Source organism: Bos javanicus, chromosome 24 (genome assembly GCF_032452875.1).
Source record: "Bos javanicus breed banteng chromosome 24, ARS-OSU_banteng_1.0, whole genome shotgun sequence".
Classification (NCBI taxonomy): domain Eukaryota; kingdom Metazoa; phylum Chordata; class Mammalia; order Artiodactyla; family Bovidae; genus Bos; species Bos javanicus.
In genome coordinates this window covers 56020611-56043402 of record NC_083891.1, presented here as the reverse complement: position 1 = coordinate 56043402, position 22792 = coordinate 56020611, and the positions used below count along the sequence as shown (strand labels likewise).

The 22792-nt window shown below is 39.6% G+C and overlaps 1 protein-coding gene across 4 annotated transcripts in view; it reads right to left on the bottom strand.

Annotated features, from left to right (window-relative positions):
• The window catches only part of WDR7 (WD repeat domain 7), a 353722-nt gene that overhangs the window by 278783 nt on the left and 52147 nt on the right, over nt 1-22792 (bottom strand). For all 4 annotated transcript variants that reach the window (XM_061400296.1, XM_061400294.1, XM_061400297.1 and 1 more), the window contains exon 13: nt 6846-7041. In XM_061400296.1, coding sequence (XP_061256280.1) covers nt 6846-7041 — 196 coding nt within the window. The remainder of the gene's footprint in view (nt 1-6845; nt 7042-22792) is intronic.

Sequence of the window (22792 nt, the reverse complement as noted above, 5' to 3'; positions counted from 1 at the left end):
CCAGAAAGAAATATCTTCAAAATGATGGTGAAATAAAGTTTTTCAGATATACAGAAGATGAAAGAATCACTCACAGACCTGCACCACAAGAAAAATATTAGGCAAAAGGAAAGTCCTTCAAGATAGAAATCTGGATCTATATAAAACAATGCTACAAGAAATGCTAACTGCTTGGGGGAAAAAGGAAAGCTTTGTTTTTGTATTCGTTTCCTTAAAAGAGGGCTTCCCTGATAGCTCAGATGGTAAAGAATCCACCTGCAATGCAGAAGACTCCGGTTTGATTCCTGGGTTGGGAAGATCTGCTGGAGAAGGGATAGGCTACCCACTCCAGTATTCTTGGGCTTTCCTGGTGGCGCAGCTGGTGAAGAATCCATCTGCAGCGCAGGAGACCTGGGTTCAATCCCTGGGTTGGGAAGATACCCTGGAGAAGGGAAAGGCTACCCACTCCAGTATTCTGGCCTGGAAAATTCCATGGACTCTATAGTCCATGGGGTTGCAAACGGTTGGACACGACTGAGCAACTTTCACTTTCACTATTCCTTAAAAGATAATATACTGCTTAAATGAATAAGCAAATGGAAAGAAATACTGTTCCAAATGAATGAAAATCATGAGCAACAATATGCATGATATAAAAGACAACAAATAGTGCATAGTGACCCAATTATTCTTGGTTAGAACTATTCTTCACACAGAGCAACCAGTCTGTATGAAAGAACAGTAGGAGATAAGAAAAGGTAGATGCGTACCACGCTGCGGAGGGTCTTGTCTTAAAGGATATGTGAACTAAAATTGCTTATGTTTTTGTCTTTAAGACAGTGGCATGAATCAAGTGTGGTTGTTATTGTTTTATTTCCTATAGTTAATTTGCCAGGAAAGTACAGGACGGACTAGAAGGTAGAAACAGAAGACAGAGAAACCAATAAAGACAGCATTAAAGTGAAAGCGAAAGCTGCTCAGTTGTGTCCAACTCTTTGTGACCCTATGGACTATACAGTCCATGGAATTCCCAAGGCCAGAATACTGGAGTGCGTAGCCTTTCCCTTCTCCAGGGGATCTTCCCAACCCAAGGGATTGAACCCAGGTCTTCCTCATTGCAGGTGGATTCCTCACCAGCTGAGCCACAAGGGAAGCACAAGAATACTGAAGTGGGTAGAATATCCTTTCTTCAGGGCATCTTCCCAACCCAGGAATCGAACTGGGGTCTCCTACATTGCAAGCAGATTCTTTACCAACTGAACTATCAGGGAAGCCAAAGATAGCATGGGTGTTAAAAAATATAGCCTGATATAAAAATAGTACACTATAAAGAAAAAAGGCAGGTGATGGCTACCTAATGGGAAGGACTTAGTAATTAATTATACAGAGGACTCACAGGGAGGAAGGTTGAACAGAGAGTCATACTTTCACTCTAATAACCTCTTCCTTCAAAATTTCAGAGTGAATCCAAAAGGGAAATAAGAAACTTCGCTTGACTAGAAAAGTACTGTTTTTTTCCTTAACCATTTCATCCTTTGTGTCTCTGCCTATCCTATCTTACAGTGGTTGCTTGTTTGTTTGGTTTTAATTTTTGGCCATGCCATGCAGTATGTGGGATCTTATAATAGTTCTGTTTTTCGACCAGGGATCAAACCCATGCCCCCTACATTGGGAGTTTGAATTCTTAACTACTGGGCCATCATGGAAGTCCTTATCTTATTTTTGTAATAGAATAAAAACAAAAATACAGAAGATACAGAAAAGTCAATGATGTGAAACAGAAACATAAAATCAGATCTCTATTGTATTATATCCTGGAGGCAAAAGGTCAAATATGTGAAGAAAATACTTGGAGAAGGCAGTGGCACCCCACTCCAGTACTCTTGCCTGGAGAATCCCATGGACGCAGGAGCCTGGTGGGCTGCAGTCCATGGGGTCGCTAAGAGTCGGACACCACTGAGCAACTTCACTTTCCACTTGCATGCACTGGAGAAGGAAATGGCAGCCCACTCCAGTGTTCTTGCCTGGAGAATCCCAGGGATGGGGGAGCCTAGTGGGCTGCCGTCTATGGGGTCCCACAGAGTCAGACACGACTGAAGTGACTTAGCAGCAGCAGCAGCAAACTCTTTACTAACAACAAAAGATAGGACTGAAGTACCACCTCCTGATTCTCTTTGGTCATTTTAATAACAAGGCAAAACCATCAATTTAAATAAATCAAAATAAATGTTTTTGGATATCCATGCTTTATATATGTTGTGCCAGTAGCCATATTAGTTCATATTCTATTTTATTGGATACTTAAGTTTTAAAAAAATGATTCAAACACATATTTCATGAAGTTATTGCAAAAACAGGAATATTTCAGAAAACTTGAAGGGACAGGAATAAAAAAAAGAAAAAAGGTAACAGAACGAGGTAAACTGGTAAGACTTCATACACTAATTTCTAATATTTGGCAATCACTGCTGGTGTTTGCAACTGTACAAGAACAACTGACAACCGTCCCTCCAGGAATAGGCATATGATGAATCACTTTCATTATGAAGCAAACATGATAAAAAGTGCGGATAACAATGGTGTCAGGCTCGGTAATGGTCAGATAAGAAGAACAACTTGCAGCAACAGTCACTACCTGAAGCATGCCACTATCTCCCAACAGAAAGGATGTTGACCTTGTCAGAGGCCTGTGGGAACACCACCACATGCTTACTGGGAACATCAGCTGTGCAGAATAAGGACCTGATCCCTACAGAATGCTCCATGAAGCAGCAGCCACCATCTAGGTCGGTGACCCACCTTTTTTAATAAGTTCGTAAGTAGGAGTCAAGATGTTGAGCTGGCCAAATCTTGTTGCTGGTTGTTACACTAACTTTCTAACTACTCAGAGTTGTGAAGGAATAATCATTTCCATGGCTTCTAGTGGGTAGCCATTCCCTTCTACGGGGCATCTTTCCAACCCAGGGATTGAACCCAGGTCTCCCGCATTGCAGGCAGATTCTTTACTGTCTAAGCCATCAGGGAAACCCCCTATTAAGCACTATTGCCTATAATTAACGGAGAAGGCAATGGCAACCCACCCCAGTACTCTTGCCTGGAAAATCCCATGGACACAGGAGCCTGCTGGGCTACAGTCCATGGGGTCGCGAAGAGTCAGACACCACTGAGCGACTTCACTTTCACTATTCACCTTCATGTACTGGAGAAGGAAATGGCAACCCACTCCAGTGTTCTTGCCTGGAGAATCCCAGGGACGGGGAGCCTGGTGGGCTACCATCTATGGGGTCACACAGAGTCAGACATGACTGAAGCGACTTAGCAGCAGCATATGATTAAGAGGATAAATAAAAGAACAAAAATTTTGGACCTCTCTCTCTCTAAGTTTTGTATTACTAGCTTTAACTTCATTTCATAAGGAAATGAACACTGAAAATAAAAACTACCCATATGAAGAGAAAAATAACCAAAATGCTCCATGAAATTATAAAGTTAAGACATTTTTAAGTGCTGTTAAGCTAGAAGCATCAGTGTAATTCAAAATGGCAAACAGAAAATTGCACAAAATGCCTGAGTAGTTTTCATGTAATATGATTTCATCTGTAAAAATACATTCCCAAAACATGAAGTAGAGGCAAAAAGTATCTCCTCAGAGTTTAAACACATTTCATACATTAAGCCTGGGCCGAATCTGATTTATTTTTGCTTCATTTTTTATTTATTTAATTAATAAATAATGTCAATACCTTCAGGATGTGCCTTCCTGGCTCCCCAGGGACCTTTATATCACTAGCTAAAACCTGAACAGCAAAGATGGAAAAAGAGCATACACTCCCTATTATGGTTGAAGTCCAAAATTTATTCTGCTTCCCTAGCTTTATCTTGATTTAAGAACGCCATATTGACTGATTGTTTATCAAAATCCTCCTGAAGGTCAGAAGATAATTGGTCAACTGCAATATTATGTACTGGGCTTAATTATAGTAAACCGGTTATAAAAATAACATCCTCGGTACACATACAGTCAGGAGCTATTTGTCATTTCCTACTAGGGAAACTACTGGAAAAGTAATTCCGTCTTCCAGTAAGGTCTCATTTGTAAAGACTTTCACATTCTTTGTAAATATCCTTCAAGTATCTGAAGTATTCAAGTATCATATATTTCAGCATCTACGAAATTCAGAAAAATTATATTCTTTATCATATTAATGTTTAAAGTTCTAGACAAGTTTAACATACTCTTGTATTTACAATATATCAATTGTTTATATATGCAGTATTTTAAAATAATGTTTTATAATTATCAGCACTATAACTGTCTTTAATATTAATTCTCAAAAAAAATTTTCTTAATAAAGGTAAATCATATCCCCAAGGCCAACAAAGTAACAAGTTAAGCATGTTTGTTAAATAACAATAATAGGAAATATACACATATGCAAGGACACACACAAAATACACACACATACATGGATGTGACTTCCTGTACCTACGGCACACCAGGTACATATTATGTCATTCTATTCTCTCAGGAACACCATAAAATGGGAGCTATGATTATCTTCATTTTGCTGCTAAGTCACTTCAGTCGTGTCCGACTCTGTGCGACCCCATAGACGGCAGCCCACCAGGCTCCCCCGTCCCTGGGATTCTCCAGGCAAGAACACTGGAGTGGGTTGCCATTTCCTCCTCCAATGCATGAAAGTGAAAAGTCAAAGTGAAGTCGCTCAGTCGTGTCTGACTCTTAGCAACCCCATGGACTGAAGCCCACCAGGCTCCTCCATCCATGGGATTTTCCAGGCAAGAGTACTGGAGTGGGGTGCCATTGCCTTCTCCGTATCTTCATTTTACAGATGAGTAAATTGAGAGACTTGCCATAGATCACAGTGCTGCCAAATGGTTGATCTTAAATTCACACCGAGTCTGACTCCAGCAAAAAAGTTAAAGTGTTAGTTGCTCAGTCATGTCTGACTCTTTGGGACTCCATGGACTGTAGCTTGCCAGGCTTCTCAGTCCATGGGATTCTCCAGGCAAGAATACTGGAATGGATAGTTATTCTGTACTCCAGGGAATTTTCCCAACCCAGCGATCGAACCTGGGTCTCCTGCATTGCAGGCAGCTTCTTCACTGTCTGAGCCACCAGGGAATCCCAGAGCCCAAGACAAACTCTGTATATAGTTAACCTTAAACAGCACAGGTTTGAACTTTGCAGATCCACATACACATGGATTTCTTTTCTTGGTAGTGAATACTACAGTACTACATAATCCTTGGTCATTTGAATCCAAGAATGGAGAACCACAGATATGAAGAAAACACAGGAATGGAGGGCCAACTTTTAAGTTATACACAGATTTTCAACTATGAAGAAGGTGGGGTCCTCAACCCCCATGTTGTTCAAGGGTCAACTGTATCTGGTTTGTAGCATGAACCAAATCAGCGAACATGAAACAGTGCTGCTCAGCAGATAGGGTGCAACAGAAAGGAACACAAAACAGGATACAAAATTACATACTACGACAGCAAATCCATTTTTTAAAGACAAAAGCAAATCCATTTTTTAAAGTGTAGCAATGAGACTAGAGAGAAACATGTCCACATTCCCCACTGAACAATGGTGAATTTGAGTTCATCTTTCTTTTCTAATGCCTTTGTACTCTCTTGAGCTTCCCTGTGGCTCAGCTGGTAAAGAATCCACCTGCAATGCAGGAGCCCTGGGTTCGATCCCTGGGTCAGGCAGACCCCCTGGAGAAGGGAAGGGCTCCCACTCCAGTGTTCTAGCAAAGAGTCGGACATGACTGAGCGACTTTCACCTTCACTTGGTGCTCTCAAAATTTGACAAAAACTAAGAACCTGTTTTACAATCAGGCCAAAAAAAAAAAAAACATGTTAAATGCCAAAGTAAAGAAGTCTGACACTCTTCAAGAACACTTCCTTTTGTCAAAACTGCTTGTGCACTATCAGAGAGAACCAGGACTGCAAATGAAGGATAGGTGAAGATTATGGCTACTTGCTCCAAAAAGACCTGTGAGCTCTCCCTCTTATACCACCGTCCAAGCCAGAAATATACACATAGTCCGATTTCAAACAGGAATATTTAAGAAAACAAAAAACAGTTTCAGAGAGAAAAAGGAAAAAATAGTAGAAATATTACATGGCACATACGTTCTTTAGGGACATAAAGAAAGGTTTAACTCACTGATAGATGACTTAGGATAGTAAAAGTAGAATAAAGTGTGTTTTTAAAAGCCCAAACTAATAAACATGTAGTTACATACTTAAAAATTTCCAAGGAAAAACGCTAAGTTTCTGTATGTAAACTTTATATGTCATGGCCTATATTTTTAAGCTAAACATTATCTGCAGCATCTTATGCCACATACGTAAAATATCTGAACCCTGAAATTTTACATGTTCCCTCGAGAACTTAAAACTTTTCATTATCTCCTCCAATTAAAGGCCCTGTATTATTTTTCTGCTGTTCAAATGAAAGAGAATTCTTTTTCCATTGTTTCTGAACTAGAGGCAAAAATGATTCTTTAATCTTACAATTTGCCTCATGAATTATATAGAAATCACTTAGCTATCTAGTGTCTGATATCTGTCCTAAGTTGAATATTGTCATCAACCACATTTCTCTAAAGATCAGGGAAATACTCTACAAGTATCTGAGAGAGTACAACAAATATTTTAGAGGACATCTAAATATTTTTTTTGTTGATAATTATAAGAACACTTAGAAAAAGCGGTGATGAGAAACACAAGTAGCAACCTTTTGACATTTCAGGGGTTTTTCCTCAGACAAAAGATTTTTCATTTCTAGGATGCCGAATATACGCATTTAACTTCCTAGTCTCATCTTTTCTTACCAGTATCCATTTGCCAGACATACACGGAGCCGTCTGAACATCCCACCACCAGGTAATCGTCAGAAGGCCTCCACTTGATAACTTGAATGGGGAAAAGATGACGGGACGCCAGCATAATGCATTTTTTCTCGCGCAAACTTAGAAGTCCGACTGAGTGGTCACTGGCTACAGAACAGATGCAGTGCTGCACTCTTGCCTGAAAGGAAAAATAAATCTCAATCACATCTAGATTAAATTCGGAATAACATGGATCTGGTCCTCAGTAAAATCAAAATTAGTTACACATTCACCGCTGTCAAAAACACGAACCACAACACCAGAATGTGTCGAAAATTTTCTTCTTTTATATTACATCTAAAACGCCCAGTTCAATCATCACAACACTTTGAAAAAGACTACATTAAAACGAGTTTTAAAAAGGAAAAGACACCTAGGAAAAGCTGCTGCTCAAATCTGAAGATGACCTTACTAAAATGATTGCTATATACGAACAGACACAGCTGGAGAGAAATTGACCTGTTATGACGTGTTCTCTTTCCCTGTCTGAACTTCCCTTTGTGAGCAGCTGGAGCTGCGCTCTGCAGCGCTTCTGTCTGTGACTCTGTCTTTTAGACCCATGCTCTTCCCTGCTCCTTTGCTCAAAAACAATACCCTCACACTCCCTCTGCCACAATCATTTCTGAAGAGCCGCCATTTGTATTATCTGTAGGTGTGCTTCACAGCTTCCACCTAGAACCTCAGCAGGCACACATGGCCTCAACTAACATACAAAAGCTCAGTAAACAGCCTGCTCTGTATTTCCTGCTCATCCCTGCTTTGTGCCCTTCCATCCCTTTTTAGAACAAGATGGAATATGATATAAACAATCAAAGACGGTAAAGATTTTCAGTGGCTACAGAGAACTGAATCCACAATGGAGAAAATTAAACATTAGTCTTTGTATGTCTGAAAGACCATGTATAAGCAACTTAAAGCTTTGTAGTGAATTATTAGATTGTGCTTCCGGTTCACATCAAGGTGAACCCATATGAAAATAGCCATCTGAAACTCATTACTGTGGCTATTTATTAAGGAGGAGAGCTAAGGCGCTATATGTTAAGACATATGATCCCTGCTACAGGCTTCCCTTGTGGCTCAGCTGGTAAAGAATCCGCCTGCAATGTGGGTGAGACCTGGGTTCGAATCCTGGGTTGGAAGATCCCCTGGAGAAGGGAAAGGCTACCCACTCCAGTATTCTGGCCTGGAGAATTCCATGGACTGTATAGTCCATGGGGTCGCAAAGAGTCAGACACGACTGAGAGACTTTCACTTTCAACTTCATCCCTTCTATGGGATCCAGAGGAGAAATTTCTCAAAGCTCATTCTGCTGCGCTTTGCCTGAGCAGACTTTTTTGGCTAAAGAACAGTATCTCCCTCATTGGGAAATGTTGACATGTTATCAGATGAGAAAAAGCAGGAGGCAGGGGCAGGGGGTGACCAGACATGCATGGGAAACACAAGTTACAGTTGTTTTTATCCACAGAGCTTCGAAGAACCTCTAACCGGTAATAGAAGTATAATTATATCTACAGAGGGCCTACAAATATCTACATTCATTTGACCATCATAATCTCATAAGACACAGTTTTTAAGGAACACACTTTGGGGAAGGCTGCTGCAACTGATTCCTTCGATGTTTTGGCTACTAGGAAACATAGGCCTAAATTTTCCACTCATAACAGACGGGGTGTGGGCATACATTTCCGAACATGGACTCTTGGTGGGCTTATCTAGTTTCTCTCTCATGTTCTCTTCACTGTGATTTTGCTTTATTTTTATCTAACTAAATACTGTTTATTTCCTGTAAACAACCCAAAATCAATTTTTGAATGAAGCAGAACATTAGAAAAAGACAGAAAGATTTAACTCGTCACTTTGTTCTTTAATTCAGGTGTTTCCACCTTTGGTACTGTGTTAGCTCTTTTTGTGCTTTGTGTTCTATAATGATATAAAAACTATAATCAGCATAGTAGCTATTTACTAATTTTCAAAGTTAAGAAAACTAAGTTCAGAAAGATCATGTTATAAACTGTTATTAAAACATCACATAGAATTTTCTTCACATCTTTTAAGCTTATTTATTTCATGCTTCCTCATACGCATAAAACATTTCTTTCTTTAAAAAAGACATTAAGGACTAAAAGGTAGCTGACTATGGCATGTAAAACTTTACCTTGTATTTAAACAGTAAGTCAAACTACAGTGGCAAACTACAAAAATATCATTTAAATATAGGCAATGTTAGAATATAACATGGCAGAAATAGAACGTAATGTCTTTATTTTCAATTACTTCACACTACATAAGGTATTTTTTACTTTCACCAGACATACTGCTAACAGAAGACAATAGTTTAGGGGAATAAAAAATAATAGTTTAGTACAATGGAGTGTTTGCATTTCAACAAATAATCATTAATACATTTATCAAATATATCCATCATTCAATTTACAAAAAGATGACTGCCACATGAATGATTACCTATTTTGTATTTGGGGCTTCCCAGGTGGCGCTAGTGGTAAAGAACCCACCTGCCAATGCAGGAGATGTAAGAGACTTGGGTTCCATCCCTGGGTTGGGAAGACCCCCTGGAGGAGGGCATGGCAACCCACTCCAGTATTCTTGCCTGGAGAATCCCCATGGACAGAGGAGCCTGGCGGGCTACAGTCCATGGGGTCACAGACAGTCCGATGCGACTGAAGCGACTTAGCACGCGCGCACATTTTCTATGTTGCAATAAGGATCTGCGAAAAAGTAGTTGTTTTATTTATTTTTCTTACCAGAGAAAACAAATCTAACAGTGATCGTTTTCTCTGTGTATGAGTCACTGCAAAGAACTGTTTCTAAACGGCGTTCCTTTCCATCTACTCACACCCTTTAATCAGGCACTGATGAGAGAACGTGCCCTCAGTCGCTCGGAGTCGTATCCAACTCTGTGTGTGCGTGCGTGCTCAGTGGCTCAGCCGTGTCTGACTCTCTGCAACCCCATGGACTGCAGCCCACCAGGCTCTTCTGTCCATGGGATTCTCCAGACAAGAATACAGGAGTGGGTAGTCATTTCCTTCTCCAAGGGATCTTCCCGACCCAGGGATCAAACCCACGTCTCCTGCATTGCAGGCGGATTCTATAGCGCTGCGCCACCTGGGAAGCCTCCTCCATCTTTAAACTGAACTAATCCTTAATTAATGTCACACATCTAACTCCCCAACTTCCCAGTCCCCAAGTTGACAATCATTTCATTAATGTTCACATACTTTCCTATCATTCCTTTTCATAGATAAAATGAGCCCTAGGCAGGGGGTGCTGAAGTCTGTTAAAAAGGTGAATTTTTTATCGATATTCTTTACTCTGGTGTTTTTCAAATTATGTTCTATTGGTGGATCTCAACATCTGAAGTGATAACAAAACTGAGAAGCACTGATCCACACGTTCTCTCTCAGCCAAGCATCTGTGACTGCAGTTTACAACCTGCAGTATCCCTGTTCTAACAGAGAGCCTGACCTCCGGCACCAAATCCTCAAGAGAAGTTTTACTGTCAGAACTGTCACCTTTGCCATTTATATACAGGTGGATAATTTTTTTTTAATTCAAGAAAATGCAATCCATCCTCATAAAAAGATTTAAAGTCTCTACATCATGTTAGCACCGTTATTAGTAAAACACAAAGCAAAAATTAAATCATAGTAGAGGGTGTGCTTTAAAAAGTAGATTGTGGGGTGTAATTTTCTGAAGGAAAAAATAACTGAACTCCAAAAATTCTAGTTTTTCATTCTCACATGATATGTTCTTTTCTGACACGTGTATTTACATTAAGCACATTTTAAAGAGTAGTTCTGTTCTTCACTCACACAGTGCAATAATGGTGAGAACTGGTAAATGACATGCCCCATCCACAAAAATGTGTTTGGCCCCAAATAAAAACGGTATCAGTTCAGTTCAGTCACTCAGTTGTGTCTGACTCTTTGCGACCCCATGAATTGCAGCATGCCAGGCCTCCCTGTCCATCACCAACTCCTGGAGTTCACCCAAACTCATGTCCATCGAGTCGGTGATGCCATCCATCCAACTCATCCTCTGTCCTCCCCTTTTCCTCCTGCCCCCAATCCCTCCCAGCATCAGAGTCTTTTCCAATGAGTCAACTCTTTGCATGAGGTGGCCAAAGTATTGGAGTTTCAGCTTCAGCATCAGTCCTTCCAAAGAACACCCAGGACTGATCTCCTTTAGAATGGGCTGGTTGGATCTCCTTGCAGTCCAAGGGATTCTCAAGAGTCTTCTCCAACACCACAGTTCAAAAGCATCAATTCTTCGGCGCTCAGCTTTCTTCACAGTCCAACTCTCACATCCATACATGACCACTGGAAAAACCATAGCCTTAACTAGACGGACCTTTGTTGGCAGGGTAATGTCTCTGCTTTTGAATATGCTATCTAGGTTGGTCATAGCTTTCCTTCCAAGGAGTAAGCGTCTTTTAATTTCATGGCTGCAATCACCATCTGCAGTGATTTTGGAGCCCAAAAAAATAAAGTCTGACACTGTTTCCACTGTTTCCCCATCTATTTCCCAAGAAATGACGGGACCAAATGCCATGATCTTCGTTTTCTGAATGTTGAGCTGTAAGCCAACTTTTTCACTCTCCACTTTCACTTTCATTAAGAGGCTTTTTAGTTCCTCTTTGCTTTCTGCCATAAGGGTGGTGTCATCTACATATCTGAGGTTATTGATATTTCTCCTGGCAATCTTGATTCCAGCTTGTGCTTCTTCCAGCCCACATTTCTCATGATGTACTCTGCATAGAAGTTAAATAAGCAGGGTGACAATATACAGCCTTGACGTACTCCTTTTCCTATTTGGAACCAGTCTGTTGTTCCATGTCCAGTTCTAACTGTTGCTTCCTGACCTGCATATAGGTTTCTCAAGAGGCAGGTCAGGTGGTCTGGTATTCCCATCTCTTTCAGAATTTTCCACAGTTTACTGTGATCCACACAGTCAAAGGCTTTGGCATAGTCAATAAAGCAGAAATAGATGTCTTTCTGGAACTCTCTTGCCTTTTCCATGACCCAGCAGATGTTGGCAATTTGATCTCTGGTTCCTCTGCCTTTTCTAAAACCAGCTTGAACATATGGAAGTTCACGGTTCAAGTATTGCTGAAGCCTGGCTTGGAGAATTTTGAGCATTACTTTACTAGCATGTGAGATGAGTGCAATTGTGTGGTAGTTTGAGCATTCTTTGGCGTTGCCTTTCTTTGGAATTGGAATGAAAACTGACCTTTTCCAGTCCTGCTGAGTTTTCCAAATTTGCTGACATATTGAGTGCAGCACTTCCACAACATCATCTTCCAGGATTCGAAAGAGCTCAACTGGAATTCCATCACCTCCACTAGCTTTGTTCGTGGTGATGCTTTCTAAGGCCCACTTGACTTCACATTCTAGAATGTCTGGCTCTAGGCCAGTGATCACACCATCGTGATTATCTTGGTCATGAAGCTCTTTTTTGTACAGTTCTTCTATGTATTCTTGCCACCTCTTAATATCTTCTGCTTCTGTTAGGTCCATACCATTTCTGTCCTTTATCGAGCCCATCTTTGCATGAAATGTTCCCTTGGTATCTCTAATTTTCTTGAAGAGATCTCTAGTCTTACCCATTCTGTTGTTTTCCTCTATTTCCTTGCATTGATCGCTGAGGAAGGCTTTCTTATCTCTCCCTGCTATACCATCCATGCAAACGAAAATAAGCATCTGAAGAGTTAGGTCTAGTTTTACTGTAATGAGCAACAGCCTTGAAATAGCCAAAATAATCAAGACTGAAAACAGCAACAACAAAAATTAGTATTACTAGGCCCAAGAAAGCACAGTTATTAGAGGTACTTAACTCACAACAAAAGAGGTTTTTTGCTTTTAAAACATGGATTTAAATAAATTTAATTTTTCTTCTTTCAAGAAAATGTTGGTCCAATTTGTATGAAGAAAACTCACCTAGAGTAGAAATGACCCAGATACAGTTAAAATCTCATTAATTTTGATCCCACTAATTAATTCTGAGTTGATGGTTACCTTCGCAGGCTGTGTAAAAACAAATTAATGGTCTAAAGAAAGCAAAGGTCTAGCCTATTTAAATGTAAAAGGAAAAAAGGCCATTCAAGTACCACTTTGGTATTAATTTCAATTCAAACAATGAACAGAGTAATTATAAATAATTCTCAACTACTTGCTAAATGAAAGCATTTAAAAGATTTGCTAAAACACAATTAACTTGGTTTCTTATCTATTCTCAAAATTATTGAAGAAGCACTTCTTAAAGAATATTTCATAGTTTCTTCACTCTGATTTAGGCCTAGCTTCCTCACAAATAAGTTGAATTTTAGAACAATTTTTAAGGTATTAAATTCTAGAGATCTCAGTTACTGAACATTTACTTCACCTATAATGACTCATTCTATAATTTGATTAATTACATTCTACTTTACTTTACTTTTCCATTTCAGTCTGGAAAAGTCACCTAAACCGGACTTAACCCCAAGGATATTTTAACAAGGAAAAGACATTTAAATTGTGCATGTAAAGTAAAAATACAAAGAACTAAAAAATATGAACCTCTTATCTTTAAATTATTTTAAAAACATTTATGTTCCAAACTTGGTTGATCAAACAGCCATTCATTAGAACTCTGTAATGTATCCTCACTATGTGTATATTTATAAATTGAATAGGTACTTGTGCCAATACATCACGTATATTGTAAAACATGCTCAAGAATATATATTTTAAAAGGATGATTCAGTTTAAATAAACAAATTTAAGATGAGATATTTTCTTAAACGTCTTGCAAGAACTTTGTGTTAGCAGTAGCCAATACCTCAAAGCATAATATTTATCTTTAGGAAGGTTTCACTATTAATGATAGTGAAGGTAAATACATATTTTATATGCTGAGTGGCTCAGTTGTGTCTGACTCTTTGCGGTCCCATGGACTGCAGTCCGCCAGGCTTCTCCAACTATGGCATTTCCCAGGCAAGAATACTGGAGCGCGTTGCCACTTCCTACTCCAGTGTATCTTTTTGACCCAGGCATCAAACCCAAGTCTCTTGCGTCTCCTGCCTTGGAAGGGAGATTCCTTACCACTAGCGCCACCTGTAATCAAGAATGGTATGGCTGTCCTCTTGCCAGATTGATCAAGTGAACATTGTTTGAACCTGATAATGGGGCTAATAAAAGGGCATTTCACTTTCACTGGAAATATCTGCCAGCATTATTTGCCCTGCTCATTTTGTGACGGCGGGGTTAAGACCTGTACAGCACGACCCGCCAGCTCTCCTAGACAAACGCACTGTCACCGGGAGCACACCGATGAGAGCACTGAGGCCCCCCCGGAGGCAGCAGGCCCACGCAGAGCCCACGCGACACGCGCCGTCTAACGTGTGAACCAAGGGGGAGCACTGAGGTCCCCCGGAGGCAGCAGGCCCACGCAGAGCCCACGCGACACGCGCCGTCTAACGTGTGAACCAAGGGGGAGCACTGAGGTTCCCCCGGAGGCAGCAGGCCCACGCAGAGCCCACGCGACACGCGCCGTCTAACGTGTGAACCAAGGGAGAGCACTGAGGTCCCCCGGAGGCAGCAGGCCCACGCAGAGCCCACGCGACACGCCCCGTCTAACGTGTGAACCAAGGGAGAGCACTGAGGTCCCCCGGAGGCAGCAGGCCCACGCAGAGCCCACGCGACACGCGCCGTCTAACGTGTGAACCAAGGGGGAGCACTGAGGTCCCCCGGAGGCAGCAGGCCCACGCAGAGCCCACGCGACATGCGACGTCTAACGTGTGAACCAAGGGGGAGCACTGAGGTCCCCCGGAGGCAGCAGGCCCACGCAGAGCCCACCCGACATGCGCCGCCTAACATGTGAACCAAGGTGGGCATCGGTGTCCTTTCACCCAGAGCCCACGCGACACGCGACGTCTAACGTGTTGAGGTCAGGCACCAGGCCCACGCAGAGCCCACCCGACATGCGTCTCCTTTCATGTGTCCTCCCATAAATGTTCATAAGCTCAATTTGTTAAGGTTAAAAAAAGAAGAGGTTTAATATTTCATTCCCTTGCCCCAGCCAACTGTCTCACAGATTCCACTTTAGCACCTGCCACTATCAACTGACTTATAGGGTGTAACACACACCATTAAAAAAAAAATTTTTTTTTTTGTTATGGAACAGAACTTGTACAGCATGGACTGAGCATCTGATCAACTTGGTCAGTACATTACAGGTAAATATTATTCAAAATCATGTTCCAACCACTGTATTAGTTCTTTCCGAGAAGGAAAAGGCACCAACAACATCAAAAGTTAATTAAAAGCAGGGGCTAATGAAAAGCAATAGGTAAAAACACTTACTTTGATTTAATGAAAAAAATTAAGATAACTGGAGCAAGGAAAAGGAGGACGATACTGAACTGAAACAAACATATTCCAAGGTCAATTATTATTTTTCAAATAATTCTGATCCTCAACCAATAAGCACTACCTGAATTTGCCAGTAAATAACCCCCACGGTACATTAGTGCTGAGCAGCAGAATGCCACAAGCCATCACAGGATCTGAGAGTCAGAAAGTACCACCTAGGTCATCCAGCCTGACCTCACGCATTTTACAAGACTTCATTTTAAACCATTCCCAGAAACCTCTTATGTAACCCGTTCCTAAGCATCTGCCATGAATTACAGAAACTAGAGACAGCTAGTTTATTCCACCCACCAGCTCTCTGGGGAGATTATTCTGCTTTCCAACAATTCCCAATGTAAATTATATATATATAAATTTCTTTCTGCTTTTGCTAATTTGTTTTCTAAACTGTTCTTTTCTTCTTATCATTCCAGGAGCAATCTCTTAGCTGCCCAAAACAAATTTTGTCTGAATATTCTCTAAATATACGAACACTAACTACTGTCTCTCCTTTTAAATATGCCCATCATTCAAAAAGCTATAAATGACCAGCTTCTTTCACTCATAAATCAATCCCACTATTCTGTTAATCATTATTTCTTGACTTCCCAGAACTCTTTCTCTGGAACATAAATGCACAGTTAAGATCACTGTGCATAGAGTGATAAGAAACTTATCACTTTTAAATATTCTACCTGAAGGGGAAAAAAAGAGCCTACCAATGTTAAGCACATTTCCACACTTTCACGAAACTAAATTTTCTTTTCAGAAATCCATAGCTCATCCTTCTTAAAACATGGGGGGAGGGGGTAGGAAGCTGTTTCTTTCATAGGTATTTCAGAAAATAAGACCACGTGGTCCAACTAAAGCACTGACCAACGATCTAATAGATACTTATGTTCTACATGAAAATAAGACTTTTAGGGATGAGTTTTAATATCTTTGTTCATTCACTGCATACAAAAAATAACAACAAAGAAATAGAGGACTAGTCAGATTCCATCTCTCTTCAACTGCTTCCTGATTAATAAAACAGCAAATAAATATGAAGAATTTAATGGATGATTACAAAGATATCCCCTATCAGAGAAAAATATATTTAATAAATGACATTGAGATAACATGTTATTTTAGAGAAGGACAGATGATTTTTACCCTTTCCTCACCCTACAGACATAAATAAACTTCAGAGAGATTCAAGTATTTGATGTTTGTTTTAATCCAGCTATTGCTTTTTAATAAAATATCATCAAATTTCTAAACGGGTAAGATTCTAGGATTTAAAAATATGAAAGAAGCTAAATAGAAATAAGGATAAAATAGATTACATAGGAATGGAAATTATCCCCAGGTTAAAAAAAAAAAATCAAAAGTAAGTAATAAGTCAGAAGAAAATTTCAACAACAATAACAAAAAGCACATAAGCTTAATACTTCAATTAAGTTAATCACTAATTAACTAAGCACTAATTAGTGTTTAATATATAAGCACTAATATCCCCAAGAGAAACAAATGAGCAAAGGACAAACTACGTCTCAAAAAGAAACAAAAATTCACTAAAATCCTTATAGAAAAATTTCATTATCTCTAGTAATCAAAGAAATGCAAATTTCAACAATAAAATACTCTTTACACCTATCAATTTAGCCAAAGACTGTAGAAATTATAATACTGAACAACCAAGATTTATTGGGGTCTTATTTTGTGCTAGGTATTACTACTCTAAATGCTTGGCGGTAACTCATCATGGTCTCACAACCCTTTGAAGTAGATCCTATTATTATTTCCATCTTACAGATATAGAAACTGAGGCATGGAAGTAAATAAAAACATCTTGTGTAGGCAAGGAGCCATGAAATGGGCACTGAGGGCAGAAAACAACTTGGTAATCAACCTCAGTATTCTTAAAAATGTTAATACTGTATTAGACAAAAATTCTGGGGTTCTAATCCAAAAAATATTCATGGAATTAATCTAAGGAAATAATCATAAATGAAAACAAGTTTTACAAAGATATTCAATATTATTTACAATAGTTCAAATTGGGTACAACCTACATATCCAAAGCAAGAGAACTGTTAAGTAAACGCTGTATGCTCATATAATGTAATGGTATATAATCATTAAAAATTACTTCCACGAATGAGTGTAACTTGAGAAAGTATTTGTTAAAATAGTAAATGAAGATGCAACGCGCACAGATAACTATATCTACAATATAATCACAAGCGCACAGTAAACGGATTTTAAATGGCCAGAAGGACGTCCCTGGCTGGCTAGCAGTTAGGACTCCATGCTTCCGCTGCAGGGGGAGTGGGCTGGATCCCTGGGTCAGGGAACTAGGATCCGGAGTGGCCAAAAACAAGACTAAAAGGCTAGAGGAAAAGATAGAATGTTAACTGTGGTTGTTTCTCTTTTATGTAGAAGGATAACAGGACACCTTTACCTTCTTAGTTACCTGTTTTCAAAACTTTTAACTGTGTGTATGTGAAATTCATAAAATTGCAGTTAGAGCTTACATCATATTCCTAAAAACAAGTAATGCGTGACAAGGAAAAGAAGGTAAAAGGGGGCTAAAAGTAAAAGGGGGCTAAAACTCCAAACCTAAGTAATCAAAGATGAAAAACTAAAACATAAATTACCAAAGAACTGAGCCATGCACAGTTCTCTGAAGAAAAATCTGAAACATGGGAATTGAAAAGAATGGCTGTTTTGGTCTACAAAGTGAAAGATACTCAATAAATCAGTCATTTAAAATTAAGCATGCATCAAAATCATGCTTATGTAAATCAGTAATTGAAAATATAGTCAAAGTTGGAGAAATGCAACTATTTTCAATACATAATTACATCTAGTAGGGGGTGGAATATATGAAGGTCAAGTTCAGGCCCTCAGGTTGGACTGAAAGAACGTGAAAGTCACTCAGTCGTGTCTGGCTCTTTGCGACCCCATGGACTATACGGTCCATGGAATTCTCCAGGCCAGAATGTTGGAGTGGGTAGCTTTTCCCTTTTCCAGGGAATCTTCCCAACCCAAGGATTAAACCCAGGTCTCCCGCATTGCAGGCAGATTCTTTACCAGCTGAGCCACAAGGGAAGCCCAGGTTGGACTACTTAGGATCAAATTCCAGCTCTGCCACTTGCTGTGTGACCATGAGCAAGTTACTGAACCTCTCTGAGCCTCACTTCTCCATACAATGCAGTTAACAGCAAAAACCACACCTCATAGAATCACTATGAATTAAATGAAATAAACACAAAGAAATCAGCATAGAGACTAACACATCATGCATACAAAAGATGATAGTACTTAATGTTATCCTTACTATTATTAGTGTTATATCAGTATATACCACAAATTCTGCTTTTTTAAATGTAGTTGTATCTACTTTCTGAGGCCATTGCCAGTGTTTAGGTATTCAAATAGGAAATGTGGAGACAGCTATAATTTTTCTATTACATGAGTTTCCCCTTTTCTATATTTTCTTCTCATTTTAATAGCTGTGTTTTAATTTACTCTGAATAGTTCCCCTTACATGATCATTACCATCACTCACATATTATCTTAACGTTAATGAAGTTTTTGGCACTTTTAACACTTTGTGTCAACAAAAGCTTTCCATACAACAGCTCAGTGACCACCTTCCACTGTTCTTGTGTATTTCCTCATCACACATTTTTTTCCAATGAATTTACTTGGTAATTTTTTACTTCATCCCTTTAAAACATAAAAATAGTTTAATTTCAATTCTATATTTATAGGTTTCAGAGGCTGAGACAGTCGAATCTGAAGACTCTGAAGACAGTCGAAGGTTCTTCTTAAGGAACTCAAAAGTGTTTTATCCTTTCCCCTGCCCTACAGCAGTCAGCTGTCCCAGTTACTGTCCAACCTGGACCCAAACCTGGAGGACACAAAGCCAGGAACTACCCTCCTCCGTCACAAAGAGCCTCACTTCTCAGACTGCACCGAGTTACAGGCGTGGGGCCGCTCGTCCTCCTCCTCTCTGCGTCCCACCTTGAACTTGAAGGGCCCCATCCATCTGACCTGGTAACTCTCGATCTGCCTGCTTGGCTTCAACCTATTTATTCCTGGAGGTAAATTACTAGAACATGGATGCTAAAAATATCTCTTGTTTTACAAAGGATCCTGGTTTGCTTTTTAAGTCTCTGTCAAAGAACACAGAGAAACCTAACCTCCACTATTATATACCTGGCCCTTGAGAGTACCTGGAAAGGTACGCTCAGTCACTCAGCTGTGTCCGACTCTTTGTGACCCCATGGTCTGTAGCCCTCCCAGCTTCTCCGTTCATGGGATTTTCCAGGAAAGAATACCAGAGTGGGTTGCCATTTCATTCTCCAGGGGATCTTCCAGACTCAGGGATCGAACCCCTGTTTCTTGCATCTCCTGCGTTGGTAGGTGAGTTCTTTACCACTCTACCACCTGGGAAGTCTACCTAACTGAAGTTACCTTAAAAAGTAACTCATGTTTTTCTAACAATTCCTGCCATCTTAACGTAAATCTGAATTCATTTTAAAATTGCTTTATGATTAAGCTATTCAAGAAAATTCGTCTTTGCTCTGTGACGTATTAATTCTCTTCAACCCAAAATAGAGTCAATTTAATCAACGACATCATCACAATGTTTAGCACCAAATCACTTCTGACTATTAACAAAAATAAATTTCATACCCAATGTAACATTCTGTGCTACTAAGAATATGACTAAAGATCTAAAGAAACCTCTCCAAACAGAAGAATATCTAAGTTGCTAGATTAGGCGGTTGGGGAGTATAAATGGGATTAACATATGCACTCTACTATACACAAAATCAACAACAATGACCTACTGTATAGCACAGGGAACTATAAATTTCTTGTAATAACCTATAATTGAAAAGAATCTGAAAAACAATACTATATATATAAATAAAACTGAATTACTTTGTTATATATCTGAAACTAATACAACACTGTATATCCACTATACCTCAGTAAACCAACCTCATAAGACAATGATGAATTAATTAATTTCTATGATGTTTGACACAATATTCGCATAGCTGGAATAGGAATATAATCTGTCTCATTACTGTTGAAGGAATCCCTCACTGACAGTTCATATATTACTGATTGTCCCAGCTTCCTACAAAAGAGACAGGGTGTACTATGCTACTTGAATATATGTATACTATCCATAACAGGAAAAATTTATCTTTTATAGTGAACAAAATAGTATGATAGTAGTGAAAATTTGAAAAACATGCGGGAATCAGAATGGATAACAACACAGTACAGTGCTGGTATATTAAAGCATTTGTGCTTTCAAAATGAAAGTGAGTGCTCTCCATCCATACATCGGAGAAGGCAACGGCACCCACTCCAGTACTCCTGCCTGGAGAGTCCCAGGGATGGGGAGCCTGGTGGGCTGCCGTCTATGGGGTCGCACAGAGTCGGACACGACTGACGCGACTTAGCAGCCATTCATACATACTCTACAAACAGCTACTTATAAGCCTAGAAAATTAACAAGGTTTAAAAGATTATAAACAGAATGAAGAATTATGAGGGTAAATACGGATACAAACCCATTCCTAAGCTTTTGAAGGACAATTTGGCAATAACTATTCAAAAGACTTTAAAAATGAATTTGTCCTTTAGAAAGCAATTCCACATTTAAGAATTTATCCTCAGAAGTGATTCAAGATGCGCAAAAATATTTAGGTATCCTAATTTTCAGCCCTACTGCCGATAACAGAAAAAAATGTTAGAAAACATCATTCTGAAATTTGATAAAATTACACAAATTATAGACTATAATCAAAAATGATGCTGTGCTGAAATACACTCAGTGGCACAAAAGTGGCCAGACCATCTTTAGAAAATATATTGTCTATAACGATATGTTATATAATTTTAAAAATAAAAATTAATTTCAAAAAGATGACGCTCAATACATAAAAACATATGAAAACAGTCTCAAAATCTAAGAGAATGAAGTGTTATGGGAAAAAAGAATACTACAACAGACTATGTACATTGTGACCTATTTTAGAAAAAGGTTAGTTCTGCTGCCTGCTTTTGGTTCCTTTGCATCACCAAAGTTTACTTGGCTTCAGGGACCATGCTAAAATTACAGACACTGCTGTTTAAACGTAACACCCAAACTGAATTAATAACAAGACTCCAAATTCAAAAAGGTAAAGGTAAGGGCTAACTGGGGCAGAAGCTTAGGAGCACGTTCAGGAGCCTGTTCAGGAGCATGTTCAGAAAGGGCGGACAATGCATTAAAAAGAAAACCTAATTTGTCAACTGTTCTTGCCGGCAGTGAGCTTCACAGACAAGTGACCATCACACACTAGCAAACATACGGTCACATATACAAAACATAATTATCATATCTGTTGCCAAGAGCTAGGGATTTAACATTGTCAAACGAAAGCAGAAACAGGTTAAATGCCTGACATTCGCATTTTCACAAACCCATGCTGCCCTCTTCTGGATAATTTTGGAGGTATGTGACAATAAAAGTTTAATAAGATTTAATGAGAAGGGGCAGGAGGAGAAGGGGACGAGAGGATGAGATGGCTGGATGGCATCACTGACTTGATGGACGTGAGTCTGAGTGAACTCCAGGAGTTGGTGATGGACAGGGAGGCCTGGTGTGCTGCGATTCATGGGGTCTCAAAGAGTCAGACACGACTGAGCGACTGAACTGAACTGAACTGAACTGAACTTAATCAGTTTTTTAAGGTGCTTCCCTGACAGCTCAGCTGGTAAAGAATCCACCTGCAATGCAGGAGGCCCGGGTTCGATTTCTGGGCTGGGAAGATCCGCTGGAGAAGGGATAGGCTACCCCCTCCAGTATTCTTGGACTTGTAGCCCAAGGGAAGTTAAAAAATCATTTTTAACTAATCTTTAGAAAAAGGTTAGTTCTGCTAACCTTTTGAACTAATTTTAGAAAAAGGTTAGTGATAATCATCAGTTAAAAAATCATTTTTAACAAATCTTTTAAAGACCTGAGCCTATATGTTCACACTGCTACTGCTACTGCTAGGTCGCTTCAGTCATGTCCGACTCTATGCAACCCCATAGATGGCAGCCCACCAGGCTCCCCCGTCCCTGGGATTCTCCAGGCAAGAACACTGGAGTGGGTTGCCATTTAGGAAACACATATATATGCTTCAAAATGTATTTTGGAACATTTTCCAAAATTTACGTTCTGAATAAAGTTCTAGCATTAGTAAAAAGCTCTGATAATCCAACCATCCATGCCAATGAGAAAGGGAATAATATATATTTACTAAAAGTGAATAAAACATGACAGTTTACAAAGTCAGTTTTTGTTCCCTTCGATCCTTCTTCCCCCCACTCCCAAAAGCAAACAGAATCTGAATTTGGTGCGTATCCTCCCATTCAATTTTCATAATTTACCAACAGAAGCCTTAAGAAGCCTGCCCTCTCGGGCGCCGCCCCTCCTCAGGCTCC